At 39.2% G+C, this 15,321-nt stretch overlaps 1 protein-coding gene across 1 annotated transcript in view; it reads left to right on the forward strand.

Annotated features, from left to right (window-relative positions):
* Positions 1-15,321, forward strand: part of TMEM242 (transmembrane protein 242) — a 47,100-nt gene that overhangs the window by 5,136 nt on the left and 26,643 nt on the right. Inside the window, exon 3 of the mRNA XM_065889179.1 lies at positions 10,867-11,004. Coding sequence (XP_065745251.1) covers positions 10,867-11,004 — 138 coding nt within the window. The remainder of the gene's footprint in view (positions 1-10,866; positions 11,005-15,321) is intronic.

Here is a 15,321-nt window from a genome sequence, read left to right on the forward strand (position 1 = left end):
GTCTAGGCATGGGGATACAGATAAAGTGTTTCTATGTACTATGAATAACATTCACAATCACAAATGCATGCATAAAAAAACCTTTATTAAGAAATGGGTTGAGCAATATAAAGAAAATTCTTAAAAAAAAAAAAGACTTGAGTAAATGGGAATATATTTCCCGATGAAAGACAGGATGTTATAAATTTGCTGTCTCTTGCCAGTTAGCTAATGTTTGATGTCATTCTAATGAAAATGCTAATGAATGGGAATTGGAGAACTTGACAAAACGTTTCAGGGTTTTTCTGGAAGAATTAATAGATTAAAATGGTAAAGAAATGTTTGATAAAAAGTAATGAGTATGGGCTTTCTTGGTGGCGCAGTGGTTGAGAGTCCGCCTGCCGATGCAGGGGACACGGGTTCGTTCCCTGGTCCGGGAAGATCCCACATGCCACGGAGTGGCTGGGCCCGTGAGCCATGGCCGCTGAACCTGCGCGTCCGGAGCCTGTGCTTTGCAACGGGAGAGGCCACAGCAGTGAGAGGCCCACGTACTGCAAAAAAAATAATAAATAAGTAATGAGTATGATATACTTTCTGGATATTAAGACTTTAGTGATTCTATAATTAAATCTGTGTGATTCTGTTATTTAAAAAAATCAGTTCACATTACGAAAATAGCTTAGAAACAAACCTCTCTATCTAATTTTCTAAATAAGTTGGGAGAAGGATTAATCTATAGAGTGGTGCTGGGGCAGATGCTAAGCTATTGGGGGAGTAAACTCCTTTTAGTTATCAGCTTCCATTAAAACTAAAGTAAATACCAGCTGAACTAAAAAGTTAAGGGGTAAAAGTTTTTTTTTTAAAAATACAGCTAGAAGGAAAGAGAAATGACTGTGACTTGAATGAGGTGAAGGTTTTTTTTTTTGTTCACTTTGTGTCTCTGTGTTACATTTTGGTAATTCCCTCAGTATTTCAAGCTTTTCTTTATTTGTTACAGTGATCTATGATCAGTGATCTCTGATGTGACTATGATAAAAAGAGTACTGACTTGCCAAGGGCACCAATGATGGTTAGCTTTTTTTGTAGCAATAAGATGTTTTTTTAAATTGTCATGTACATTGTTTATTTATTTATTTTAATCTCTTCATGTCTTCTATTACTTAAATAGTTTTTTTAATTAGTTATCTATTTTATACGTATTAGTATATATATATATATATATATATATATATATATATATATATATATATATATATATATATGTCAATCCCAATCTCCCAATTCATCCCACTACCACCCCTCCCCGCTTTCCCCCCTTGGTGGCCATACGTTTGTTCTGTACATCTGTGTCTCTGCTTCTGCCTTGCAGACTGGTTCATCTGTACCATTTTTCTAGGTGCCACATATTATTTTATTTTATTTTTTTTATTTTTGGCTGTGTTGGGTCTCCATTGCTGTGTGCGGGCTTTCTCTAGTTGGGGTGATCCGGAGCTACTCTTCGTTGCGGTGTGCGGGCTTCTCATTGTCATGGCTTCTCTTGCTGCAGAGCACGGGCTCTAGGCGCACAGGCTTCAGGAGTTGTGGCACGTGGGCTCAGTAGTTGTGGCTTGCAGGCTCTAGAGCTCAGGCTCCGTAGTTGTGGCACATGGGCTTAGTTGCTCCACGGCATGTGGGATCTTCCCGGGCCAGGGCTTGAACCCGTGTCCCCTGCATTGGCAGGCGGACTCCCAACCACTGTGCCACCAGGGAAGCCCCTAGGTGCCACATATATGCGTTAATATATGATATTTGTTTTTCTCTTTCTGACTTAACTTCACTCTGTATGACAGTCTCTAGGTCCATCCGCGTCTCTGCAAATGACTCAGTTTCGTTCCTTTTTATGAATGAGTAATATTCCATTGTATATATGTACCACATCTTCTTTATCCATTTGTCTGTCAGTGGGAATTTAAGTTGCTTCAATGACCTGGCTATTGTAAATAGAGCTGCAGTGAACATTGGGGTGCATGTGTCTTTTTGATTTATGGTTTTCTCTGGGTATATGCCCAGTAGTGGGATTGCTGGGTCATATGGTAATTCTGTTTTTAGTTTTTTAAGGAAGCTCCATACTGTTCTCCACAGTGACTGGATCAATTTACATTCCCACCAACAATGCAGGAGGGTTCCCTTTTCTCCACACCCTCTCCAGCATTTGTTGTTTGTAGATTTTCTGATGATGCCCATTCTAACTGGTGTGAGGTGATACCTCATTGTAGTTTTGATTTGCATTTCTCTAATAATTAGTGATGTTGAGCAGCTTTTCATGTGTTTCTTGGCCATCTGTATGTCTTCTTTGGAGAAATGTCTATTTAGGTCTTCTGCCCATTTTTTGATTGGGTTGTTTGTTTTTTTAATATTGAGCTGCATGAGCTGTTTATATATTTTGGAGTTTAATCCTTTGTCTGTTGATTCGTTTGCAAATATTTTCTCCCATTCTGAGGGTTGTCTTTTCATCTTGTTCATGGTTTCCTTTGCTGTGCAAAAGCTTTCAAGTTTCATTAGGTCCCATTTGTTTATTTTTGTTTTTATTTCCATCACTCTAGGAGGTGGGTCAAAAAAGATCTTGCTGTGATTTATGTCAAAGAGTGTTCTTCCTATGTTTTCCTCTAAGAGTTTTATAGTGTCTGGTCTTACATTTAGGTCTTTAATCCATTTTGAGTTTATTTTTGTGTATGGTGTTAGGAGTGTTCTAATTTCATTCTCTACATGTAGCTGTCCAGTTTTCCCAGCACCACTTATTGAAGAGACTGTATTTTCTCCATTGTATATCCTTGCCTCCTTTGTCATAGATTAGTTGACCAAAGGTGCGTGGGTTTATCTCTGGGCTTTCTACCCTGTTCCATTGATCTGTGTTTCTGTTTTTATGCCAGTACCATATTGTCTTGATTACTGTAGCTTTGTAGTAGAGTGTGAAGTCAGGGAGCCCGATTCCTCCAGCTCTGTTTTTTTCCCTCAAGATTGCTTTGGCTATTCAGGGTCTTTTATGTCTCCATAAAAATTTTAAGATTTTTTGTTCTAGTTCTGTAAAAATTTGCCTTTGGTAATTTGATAGGAATTGCATTGAATCTGTAGATTGCTTTGGGTAGTATAGTCATTTTCGCAGTGTTGATTCTTCCAATCCAAGAACATGGTATATCTCTCCATCTGTTTGTGTCATCTTTGATTTCTTTCATCAGTGTCTTAATAGTTTTCTGAGTACAGGTCTTTTACCTTCTTAGGTAGGTTTATTCTTAGGTATTTTATTCCTTTTGTTGCAGTGGTGTATGGAATTGTTTCCTTAATTTCTCTTTCTGATCTTTCGTTGTTAGTGTATACGAATGCAAGAGATTTCTGTGCATTAATTTTGTATCCTGCCACTTTACCAAATTCATTGATTAGCTCTAGTAGTTTTCTGGTGGCATCTTTAGGATTCTCTATGTATAGTATCATGTCATATGCAAACAGTGACAGTTTTACTTCTTTTCCAATTTGCATTCCTTTTATTTCTTTTTCTTCTCTGGTTGCCGTGGCTAGGACTTCCAGAACTATGTTGAATAATAGTGGTGAGAGTGGACTTCCTTGTATTGTTCCTGATCTTAGAGGCAGTGCTTTCAGTTTTTCACCATTGAGAATGATGTTTGCTGTGGGCTTGTCGTATATGGCCTTTAGTATGTTGAGGTAGGTTCCCTCTGTGCCCACTTTCTGGAGAGTTTTTATAATAAATGGGTGTTGAATTTTGTCAAAAGCTTTTTCTGCATCTGTTGAGATGATCATATGGTTTTTATTCTTCAATTTGTTAATATGGTGTATCACATTGATTGATTTGCATAGACTGAAGAATCCTTGTATCCCTGGGATAAACCCCACTTGATCATGGTGTATGACCCTTCTAATGTGCTGTTGGATTCTGTTTGCTAGTATTTTGTTGAGGATTTTTACATCTATATTCATTAGTGTTATTGGTCTGTAGTTTTCTTTTTTGTAGTATCTTTGTCTGGTTCTGGTGTCAGGGTTGTGGCCTTGTAGAATGAGTTTAGGAGTGTTCCTTCCTCTGCAATTTTTTGGAAGAGTTTGAGAAGGATGGGTGTTAGCTCTTGTCTAAATGTTTGCTAGAATTCACCTGTGAAGCCATCTTGTCCTGAACTTTTGTTTGCTGGAAGATTTTTAATCACAGTTTCAGTTTCATTACTTGTGATTGGTCTGTTCATATTTTCTATTTCTTCCTGGTTCAGTCTTGGAAGGTTACCTCTTTCTAAGAATTTGTCCATTTCTTCCAGGTTGTCCATTTTATTGGCATAGAGTTGCTTGTAGTAGTCTCTTAGGATGCTTTGTATTTCTGTGGTGTCTGTTGTAACTTCTCCTTTTTCATTACTAATTTTATTGAATTGAGTCCTCTCCCTCTTTCTCTTGATGAGTCTGACTAAAGGTTTATCAATTTTGTTTATCTTCTCAAAGAACCCGCTTTTAGTTTTATTGATCTTTGCTATTGTTTTCTTTCTATTTCATTTATTTCTGCTCTGATCTTTATGATTTCTTTCCTTCTACTAACTTTGGGTTTTGTTTGTTCTTCTTTCTCTCGTTTCTTTAGGTGTAAGTTTAGATTGTTCATTTGAGATGTTTCTTGTTTCTTGAGGTAGGTTTGTATTGCTATCAACTTCCCTTTTAGAACTGCTTTTGCTGCATCCAGTAGGCTTTAGATTGTTGTGTTTTCATCCTCATTTGTCTCTAGGAATTTTTTGATTTCCTCTTTGATTTCCTCAGTGATCTCTTGGCTATTTAGTAACGTGTTGTTTAGCCTCTATGTGTTTGTGTTCTTTACGTTTTTTTCCCTGTAATTGACTTGTAATCTCATAGCGTTGTGGTCAGAAAAGATACCTGATATGATTTCAGTTTTCTTAAATTTACTGAGGCTTGATTTGTGATCAGGATGTGACCTGTCCTGGGGAATGTTCTGTGTGCACTTGAGAAGAAGGTGTAATCTGCTGTTTTCGGATGGAATGTCCTATAAATATCAGATCTATCTGGTCTACTGTGTGATTTAAAGCTTGTGTTTCCTTGTTAATTTTCAGTCTGGATGATCTGTCCATTGGTGTAACTGAGATGTGAAAGTCCCCCACTATTACTGTCGATTTTCTCTTTTATAGCTGTTAGCATTTGCCTTATGTATTGAGGTGCTCCTATGTTGGGTGCATAAATATTTATAATTGTTATATTTTCTTCCTGGATTGATCCCTTGATCATTATGTAGTGTCTTTCCTTGTCTCTTGTAACATTCTTTATTTTAAAGTCTATTTTATCTACTGTGACTATTGCTACTCCAGCTTTCTTTTGATTTCCATTTGCATGGAATATCTTTTTCCATCCCTTCACTTTCAGTCTGTATGTGTCCCTGGGTCTGAAGTGGGTCTCTTGTAGGCAGCATATATATGGATCTTATTGTTGTATCCATTCAGCAAGCCTTTGTCTTTTGGTTGGAGCATTTAATGCATTCACATTCAAGGTAATTATCGATATGTATGTTCCTATTACCATTATCTTAATTGTTTTGGGTTTGTTTTTGTAGGCCCTTTTCTTCTCTTGTGTTTCCCACTTAGAGAAGTTCCTTTAGTATTTGTTGTAGAGCTGGTTTGGTGGTGCCGAATTCTCTTAGCTTTTGCTTGTCTGTAAAGCTTTTGATATCTCTGTTGAATCTGAATGAGATCCTTGCTGGGTAGAGTAATCTTGGTTGTAGGTTCTTCCCTTTCATCACTTTAAATGTATTATGCCACTCCCTCTGGCTTGTGGAGTTTCTGCTGAGAAATCAGCTCTTAACCTTATGGGAGTTCCCTTGTATCTTATTTGTCATTTTTTGCTTGTTGCTTTAAATAATTTTTCTTTTTGTCTTTAATTTTTGTCAATTTGATTACTATGTGTCTTGGTGTGTTTCTCCTTGGGTTTATCCTGCCTGGGACTCTCCGTGCTTCCTGGACTGGGTGTCTATTTCCTTTCCCATGTTAGGGAAGTTTTCAACTATAATCTCTTCAAATATTTTCTCAGGTCCTTTCTCTCTTCTCCTTCTGGGACCCCTATAATGCAAATGTTGTTGCATTTAATGTTGTCCCAGAGGTCTCTTAGGCTGTCTTCATTTCTTTTCATTCTTTTTTCTTTGTTCTGTTCCATGGCAGTGAGTTCCACCATTCTGTCTTCCAGGTCACTTATCCGTTTTGCCTCGGTTATTCTGCTATTGATTCCTTGTAGTGTACTTTTCCTTTTAGTTATTGTATTGTTCATCTCTGTTTGTTTTTTCTTTAATTCTTTTAGGTCTTTGTTAAATATTTCTTGCATCTTCTCGATCTTTGCCTCCATTCTTTTTCCGAGGTCCTGGATCATCTTCACTATTATTCTGAATTCTTTTTCTGGAAGGTTGCCTATCTCCACTTCATTTAGTTGTTTTTCTGGGGTTTTATCTTGTTCCTTCATCTGGTACATAATCCTCTGCCTTCTCATTTTGTCTGTTTTTATGTGAATGTGATTTCGTTCCACAGGGTACAGGATTGTAGTTCTTTTTGCTTCTGCTCTCTGCCCTCTGGTGGATGAGGCTATCTAAGAGGCTTGTGAAAGTTTCCTGATGGGAGGGACTGGTGGTGGGTAGAGCTGGGTGTTGCTCTGGTAGGCAGGGCTCAGTAAAACTTTAAAACTGCTGATGGGTGGGGCTGAGTTCCCTCCCTGTTGGTTGTTTGGCCTGAGGTGACCCAGCACTGGAGCCTACAGGCTCTTTGGTGGGTCCATTGGTGGACTCTGAGAGGGGTCACGCCAATGAGTACCTCCCAGAACTTCTACTGGCAGTGTCCTTGTCCCTGTGGTGAGCCACAGCAGCCCCCCGCCTCTGCAGGAGACCCTCCAACATTAGCAGGTAGGTCTGCTTCAGTCTCCTATGGGAGACTGCTCCTTCCTCTGGATCCCGAAGTGCACGCTACTTTGTGTGTGCCCTCCAAGAGTGGAGTCTCTGTTTCCCCCAGTCCTGTCGAAGTCCGGCAGTCAGATCCCGCTAGCCTTCAAAGTCTGATTCTCTGGGAATTCCTCCTCCTGTTGCTGGACCCCCAGCTTGGGAAGCCTGATGTGTGGCCCAGAACCTTCACTCCAGTGGGTGGACTTCTGTGGTGTATGTGTTCTCCAGTTGGTGAGTCACCCACGCAGCAGTTATGGGATTTGATTTTATTGTGGTTGCGCCCCTCCTAACGTCTCATTGTGGCTTCTCCTTTGTTTTTGGATGTGGGGTATCTTTTCTGGTGATTCCAGTGTCTTCCTGTCGATGACTGTTCAGCAGTTAGTTGTGATTCAGGTGCTCTCGCAAGAGGGAGTGAGCGCATGTCCTTCTACTCTGCCATCTTGAACCAATTTCCAGATGAGGGAAATTTTAGTAAGTTTAAAAGCATTAGAATGCATTTTTAACCAAAAACAAACAAACAATAAGCAAAATAAAAGGATAAAAGCAAACCAAACTAGGGAAATATGATAGCACGTATGATAGGTATAAGGGCTTCAAAGAACGTTAATATAGAAAGAATATACAAATCAGAAAACTTTAAATGGACAAAAAACATGAATATGCAATTCAAAAGATGTGAACATTGGCTTATAATAACTTGGACAAATACTCATTCTCAGTAACAATAGAAATGTAAGTTATACATAGTCTTATAGGGCTTCCCTGGTGGCACAATGGTTGAGAGTCCGCCTGCCGATGCAGGGGACATGGGTTCGTGCCCCGGTCCGGGAGGATCCCACATGCCGCGGAGCGGCTGGGCCCCGTGAGCCATGGCCGCTGAGCCTGCGCGTCCGGAGCCTGTGCTCCACAACGGGAGAGGCCACAACAGTGAGAGTCCCGTGTACCGCAAAGAAAATAAATAGTCTTATATAAATTTCAAAGGTTTCTTTTTTTGTGTTTTTATTTTTACTGAGACCATCTAATGCAGGCCAACTTGAAATGGTCCTCATAAAACAGCATTGTAACTTAGAACAACCTTTTGAAAAACAGTTTATAGTGTTTATCAGCTTATAAAATATTCATGCTCCTCCACTTAATAATTCTACTTTGAGGAATTTTCCCCAAGGACTTAATCAGAAATGCAAGTCAGTGTTTAGGCAAAAAGAAGTTTTTAATATAAAAAAGTGAAACTAGCGTACATTAATAACAAATGGCTAAGTAAATTATGATAAATCAGTGCCGTGTAACCAGTAAAAATATTTGAGTTTTTGACACAATGAGAGGATGAAAGTTGAAGATTAAGAACATTTTAATGGTGTTAAGTTGTTTTTAAAATGTCCACAATCAGAAGGAGGGAGAATGTGTCAAAATGTCTAACATGGTTTTTACTGAATAATAAAAGGGAGGTTTTTTCCATTCATTCTTATGCTTTCTCATACATACCAAATTTTCCACGATGATATATAATCAGAAAAAATAAGATACAACTTTTGAGGAAGTTCAAGTTTTTATTGTTTCTGACTATTTTTGTTCGTTGATGTTTAGTGTGTTTTAGCAGACAGGCTCACAGGGAAAAATAATAAATTCTTAATATTTCCTAAATTCTGCAGTCTCCTTTAAAAAAATTTTTGAAGATAAATTACATTTCATATTCATGTCAAACTATGGAAATAAGTGAATGCCCCTTGGTTACATTTCAAGTAGGCCTGTAAGTATTATCACTTCCTTCTCTACTTCCAGTAGTGTAAATACTTGAATTATCCTAAGTAATGATGTTTTTATTCTAATTTACACTATGATTGTTTCCACTTAAAAAGAGACTTTCATTTACATTTTGTATTGTGTTGTATTTAGAATCAGAAGTGATAAATGACTGAATGGCAAATTCCACTTAGTCCGTAAAGCCAGGCTGCTGAAGTGCTCTAGCTTTTATAAGCATGAAACCTTGAACAAGTTATTTAATCTCTCTCTACTTTAGTTGGTCTTTAGTAAAATGAGGATAATAGTACATGTCTCACAGAGTAAGGTGAAGTAAAATGCTTAATGAATTACTATATGCAAAATGCTTTGAACAGTGCTTGTCATATAGTAAGGGAGCAATATATATATAATTATGTGCATATATATATATATAATTATTAACTGTGATATAGTATTTGGAAATACAGGATCCCTGGGAGATTGCAGTCCTGCAATCTTATTTAAAAATTAATCTCATTAAAAAATAAGATTAATGGTCCTTTAACAGTATAAGGAAAAATGTGGCTTTGGTCCTTCTGATCAATGTAATTTAATCGTTAGTATCAATAGTAAAAAGAAACATTTAGCATATGAATGCCACTTGTGCAGTTTTATTCACGAAACAATAGATATGGAAAAAGAGCTCACCACATCCATAGAATCACCATATTTTACAAAAAATTAAATTAGCTCCCTTCATGTCGGAGCTTTACTGTTTTGTTGTTTTCTTATTATGAGCTCCTTCTAACCTAAATTAGTAGACACTAACCCTAGATATTGTCCTCCAATGAGTGTCTGACCAGTGTAGTGGAGGAGTATCTTTTTTATTTCAGAGTTTAAATCTTTAAATAAAAATACACTGTCAACTTACATTTTAAACATGGGGCTTCCCTAGTGGCGCAGTGGTTAAGAATCTGCCCACCAGTGCAGGGGACATGGGTTCGAGCCCTGCTCCGGGAGGATCCCACATGCCGCGGAGCAACTAAGCCCGTGCACCACAGCTACTGAGCCTGCACTCTAGAGCCCACGAGCCACAACTACTGAGCCCACACACCACATCTACTGAAGCCTGCATGCTCTAGAGCCTGTGCTTGGCAACAAGAGAAGCCCATGCACCACAACGAAGAGTAGCCCCCGCTCGCCGCAACTAGAGAAAGCCTGCACGCAGCGTCGAAGACCCAACACAGCCAAAAATAATAAATAAATAAAAATAAATAAATTCATAAATTACTAAGTCATGGAATTTGAAGGGACTTTAGAAATTAGTACACCATTCCTCCCAGTATCTCTTTTGACAGTGCACCCACCCCTCCCCCAACCCTAGCACATTTCGTAATGGGGGCAGTTATTCTTTTTTTTTTTTTCCTTTGGCCTCGCCTGCAGGATCCCACTTCCATAATCGCAGGCCACAGCCATGAAAGCCTGGAATTCTAACCACTAGGCCACCAGGGATCTCCCTCGGTTATTCCTTTTTGAAGTGCTCGTTGCATTCTCATTCTTCTCTAGTCAAGTTCGTTATGCTGATAGTCCGAAAGTTGTTCAATTAGTATAATTGTAGATTTTTACCTTAATATTATATCTTGAAACTTGGGAGGAGGGTTACTGGTGTTTTTCTGGTTTCTTATTAATAGTTGCCAGGAGCTGGATTTCTACTATATGTCAGGCATTTTGCATAAATATTTAGAAGTCCTCACAATGAGTTATATCACAAGTCTTTTCTCAAATTTAGATTTAGCACACCTCTCCCAGGAAGCTTTCCTTTAAAACTTCCCCTTCTTGCAAGTCGATCAGGTGTCCTCCTTCTCTGGGTACACAGTGCCCTGTATGTATATGCAGTTCTGTCGTTGCCCTTTCCATTTAGATCATAATTTACTTCTAGTTGTCTGTGTTTCCCCCCTCCCTCACCAGGTCTTACGTGTTCTGTCAGAAAGAAGTTGCTCTGTGTACCTGGCGCGGATCTTGGCACGGTGCCTTGCACACTCAAATATTTGTCAGAGCAGTTGTGCCTTAAGTCATGCAGTTATTAAGTGCATGAACTTGGGTTGGTCTGGCTTCCTAGTATCATGGTGCTGACACAGAGAGTCATTAATTTCAAACACTTTCCAAATATTTTTTCTTTCAGAATGATGATTTTTACCAGAACCTTTGTGTCTTCATTGCAGGGAAGTGTGGCCACAGCTGCCTTACCGGAGAGCGGGTCTTCCCTTGCCTTGCGAGCCCTGGGGTGGGGCTCACTTTACGCCTGGTGTGGGGTTGGTGTGATCAGCTTCGCAGTCTGGAAGGCCTTAGGAGTTCACAGTGTAAGTAACTGCGTCCTGTAATTGCTATCTGGAATGTTTATTCTACTTTGTGCGTCTAAATCTTCCAGATTTTCAAATTTGCATACAGTTTATTCACTATCTTGTGAAGTGATGACAGAGAATTGACTAAATTTTTACTAATAACTAGGCAGCTTCTCATTACTAGTAAATCATATAAATAATTTAAATATATAAGGGTGGTGAAACTTCAAATATAATTAATGACTAATGCATAGCAAATGTTCGTTCTGTATAAATTTGTGGGAGCTACTTGTTCAGTAAAATAATTTGGAACAACTTTCTATGCTGTTTGACATCCATATATATAAACATCGTTTAAAATAAAGCATTTTAAAATTATTATTTAAATTATTAATGTGTTTACACATTATTGGAAAAAGAGCCTAGTACCTGTGTGTGTGTAACTTATACTCCAAGGTAAAAAGCTGTACATTCGGAATATTTGGCTTCTTTTTATTTAAACTATTGGTAGGAAGTTCTGTGGACCAGGCTCTTTGTGACAGGTGAGAATTGGTGGTGGTTTAGAATGGGTGGCAGAAGTAGAGTTGATGAAAAGAGGTTCTGGATATATTTCGAAGGTAGGGGCAACAAGGACTTGTTATAAACTGAATGTGGGAGGTGAGAGAAAAAGCCAAGTCAAGGATGTCTCCAGGCTTTTGGTCTGAACGACTGGAAAATGGATGGGACCAGTGTGAAAGGAGCAGATATTAGGGGATCATGTCAGGGGCTCAGTCTGGGACTTATGAGTTTGAGGTAGATTTTAGATAGCCAAGTGGAGAGTCAAGCAAGCAGTTAGATATAGAAGTTGGAATTCAGGGAACAGGTCAAGGTGAAGATCTAAATCAGTATGTGGATAGTATTTAAACCATGAGATCAGATGAGCTCACAGAGACAGTGAATGTAGAGAGAAAAGAGAAGAGGTCTGAGGAAGGAGCCCTTGGTTTAGGAGCTCCTAAGGTTTAGAGGTTGAGGAATGAGGAGGTTTCCCTGCTGAAGAAGCAGGGGAAACCAGGAGAATGGTGACTTGGACGCCAGGTGAAAAGACATCTTTCAAGGAGGAGGATGCTGGGTATAAGTCATGTAGGAGGAGAACTGGTAGTTCACTGAGATGTGGTGATCATTGGTGGGTAAAGCCTGAGTGAAGTGGATCTGAAGGAGAATGGAGGAGAGAGCTCGGAGGCAGTGTGTATGGGCAAGTCTTGAGCTTTGCTGTAAAGAGAAAGAAAGAAATGGGGTCGTAGCTAGAAGGGGGAATGGGATCAAGAGAGGGTTTTTTTGATTTTTTTTTTAAAGTTGGGAGAATTAACAGCATGTGTGCGTGCTGATAGGAGTGATTCAGTGGAGGGGGGAATTGATGCAAGGGAGAGGGAATTGCTGGAGTAATAGGTATTATTATTATTGAATTTTTCACACTTAGTTTGATAATAACTACATAGGCATTATTGTACTTTTCACTTAAAATATACTGATAGACAAACAGATGTTGCTTTTTTCCTAGTCTGAGTAACCTTTATTTTTTAAGTAACTGCCTGCTACTCATTGTTTGTAATAATAAAGTAGGGATTACTTGAAAAAAGTTAGAAAACCCATGACTGAAGATTTTTGATGATTTTTATTGTTACCTCAATTTTGCTTTGACCAATATAAAATCTCTTCTTCCATTTCAGGCATTGTGCCAGACATTTTAGACATAGCAGATTATTTAATCCTCACAACAACTATGAAGTAGGTGTTAATATCCCCCATCCTGTAAATGAGGAAATAGGGACTCAGGTTAAGTCACACAGCTTGTAATTGGCAGAGTCAAGATTTGAAGCTAAGTCTGATGGTCTGCAGAACCTGGTTCGTTTTCAATTTTACCTCCCTTAGCTAAGGTGGGAAATAAAGGAGTAGGTGGAAGGGGCAAGGGGAAGGAGGTAGTGAATCTGGTTTTGACTGTGGAATGATCCACACAGTCTTGATCATTTGACAGGTTTTACTGGGTATCTTCAGTGTGGACCTCCCAACATCACAATTGACTTCATTCTTGTATAGGACCAGCCATTCTTTTTTCATATGAGAGCAATTATTTGAAAACAAATGGAAAAGATTGGGAGGAAATATGTTTGGTGATAATATGTGAAAGAATTACGGGCGTGTGGGTGAGTTTTGTATTTTACTTTTCTGTGTAATTCTTAAATATGTATTGCTTTGACAATAATACTGCTTTTTAAAAAATAGTCCTAGATTTTATTTTTATTAATTTATGCTGACTATAAAGCACAACTGCCTAGGAGTACACAAAACTTCCTTGACTACCTATGAAATCTGCTTTGGGGGAGGGGCATGCAAATAATAATAAAGTTATTAAGCTTTTGGTTTCTATTAAAATGATGGTCTGTTAGTACTTCACAGTGAGTGCATGGAATTGATAGGTAATGTTTCTAGATTTTAGTAATGTAGGTCATAAATTGAGTAGTAAAGTTTTAAGGTATTTGAAATATGAACAGTCTTTGATTTAGAAGAGTCATAATGAATCAATCCAAATTTTCATAGACCAACAAAATTAGGTTATTTAAATTATATGCTTGAGAACTTGGGCTTTATGGGCTAGACTGTGCCATTTTAGTTTCTAGAATGTGAAAGTGTTTGTATTCTGGCACTGATAAGAGGATTATTACCTAAATAAAATATTTGGGGGTGGGATTCTTTTCTGATTGGCACCATTGAATGTATGGAGACTTGGAATCCTTTTATATTGCATCTTCACGGCTTTAACCAAAAAGAGAGAATGCAGATAACCTCTCCCTGCTGGTGAGTCATTAGGCACATCGGTTTGATTTCCACATCTGAGAAGTCTCACAGAAAAATGAACCCACTGATACTTTTTTAGGACACATCTTTTAAAAGCAGTCGTGTTTATTAATTTGTTTATTCAAAAGACATTTGTGGGCCTACCCTGAGACTGGCACTGAACTAAGACAGCGCTCCCCAGTGGACTGTTAGTATGTAAGGCATAGGTTTTTAAGCGTTATGGGTGACTTTCGAAGGAAATTCTTATTATATGACCCTGCCCTGAGGCTTGTGGAGAGCAATGTGGTATATTTTGGTTCTGCATTTAGAGGTTTTTATTTTTTTTATTTTTGGCTGTGTTGGGTCTTTGTTGCTGCGTGTGGGCTTTCTCTAGTTGTGGTGAGCGGGGGCTACTCTTCGTTGCAGTGCACGGGCTTATCATTGTCATGGCTTCTCTTGTTGCGGAGCACGGGCTCTAGGCGTGTGGGCTTCAGTAGTTGTGACACGTGGGCTCAGTAGTTGTGGCTTGTGGGCTCTAGAGCACAGGCTCAGTAGTTGTGGCGCACGGGCTTAGTTGCTCCGCAGCATGCAGGATCTTCCTAGACCAGGGCTCGAACCCGTGTCCCCTGCATTGGCAGGTGGATTCTTAACCACTGTGCCACCAGGGAAGCCCTGCATGTAGAGAGTTTTGATGAGGTAGCCCTGATTCCAGTGATGAACTTTTTTTTTTTTTTTTGTGGTACGCGGGCCTCTCACTGTTGTGGCCTCTCCCGTTGCGGAGCACAGGCTCCGGACGCGCAGGCTCAGCGGCCATGGCTCACGGGCCCAGCCCCTCCGCGGCATGTGGAATCTTCCCGGACCGGCGCACAAACCCGCGTCCCCTGCATCGGCAGGCGGACTCTCAACCACTGCGCCACCAGAGAAGCCCCCAGTGATGAACTTTTATCGCTGTTTACTTCCTCTCATTAGGAAATGTCATGTGTCTATGAGGAATGAAAAGTTTTAGTCAAAAAATGTTGCGCAAAAATGGTTGCGGTCTGTGCACTCATTAAGTAATTGAGATGATCATTCTAGATAAATGCATGTAAATCAGAATCAATCCAGTGTCAAAATAGTTGAATTGTATTAAATCTCTAGTGTAAACCAGTTCCATAGAAAAGGGTGCCATCTAGTGGCTGACCAAGAGCAGCTTGCATTCCCTATTTTAATTCACAGCTACATCTGCTGGCTGAAAAGGCTTAAAGCAAAGCTCTTCAGTTTATTAGAAATATTTTGGATTTACTCTTTGTTTATTCATAATTAGTGCAGAATTTCATTAACATGGAACATGTTTAATACATCAGATATAAATAAAAAATTTTAATTTACACAATGGTAGATCATTTAATCAGAGGTTCCAAAAAAGGAGAGCTATTGGAAGCTATCCTGTCAGCCAACTGTAGCAGATCAGGCTGCCCAGGATTTAAAGTGGCACCCTGCCTGCCTTAGCGTAGGAATCAGTGCAGGTCCAGCCTGGCATCGCCA

This window comes from Phocoena phocoena, chromosome 12, assembly GCF_963924675.1.
Source record: "Phocoena phocoena chromosome 12, mPhoPho1.1, whole genome shotgun sequence".
Taxonomy (NCBI): Eukaryota; Metazoa; Chordata; class Mammalia; order Artiodactyla; family Phocoenidae; genus Phocoena; species Phocoena phocoena.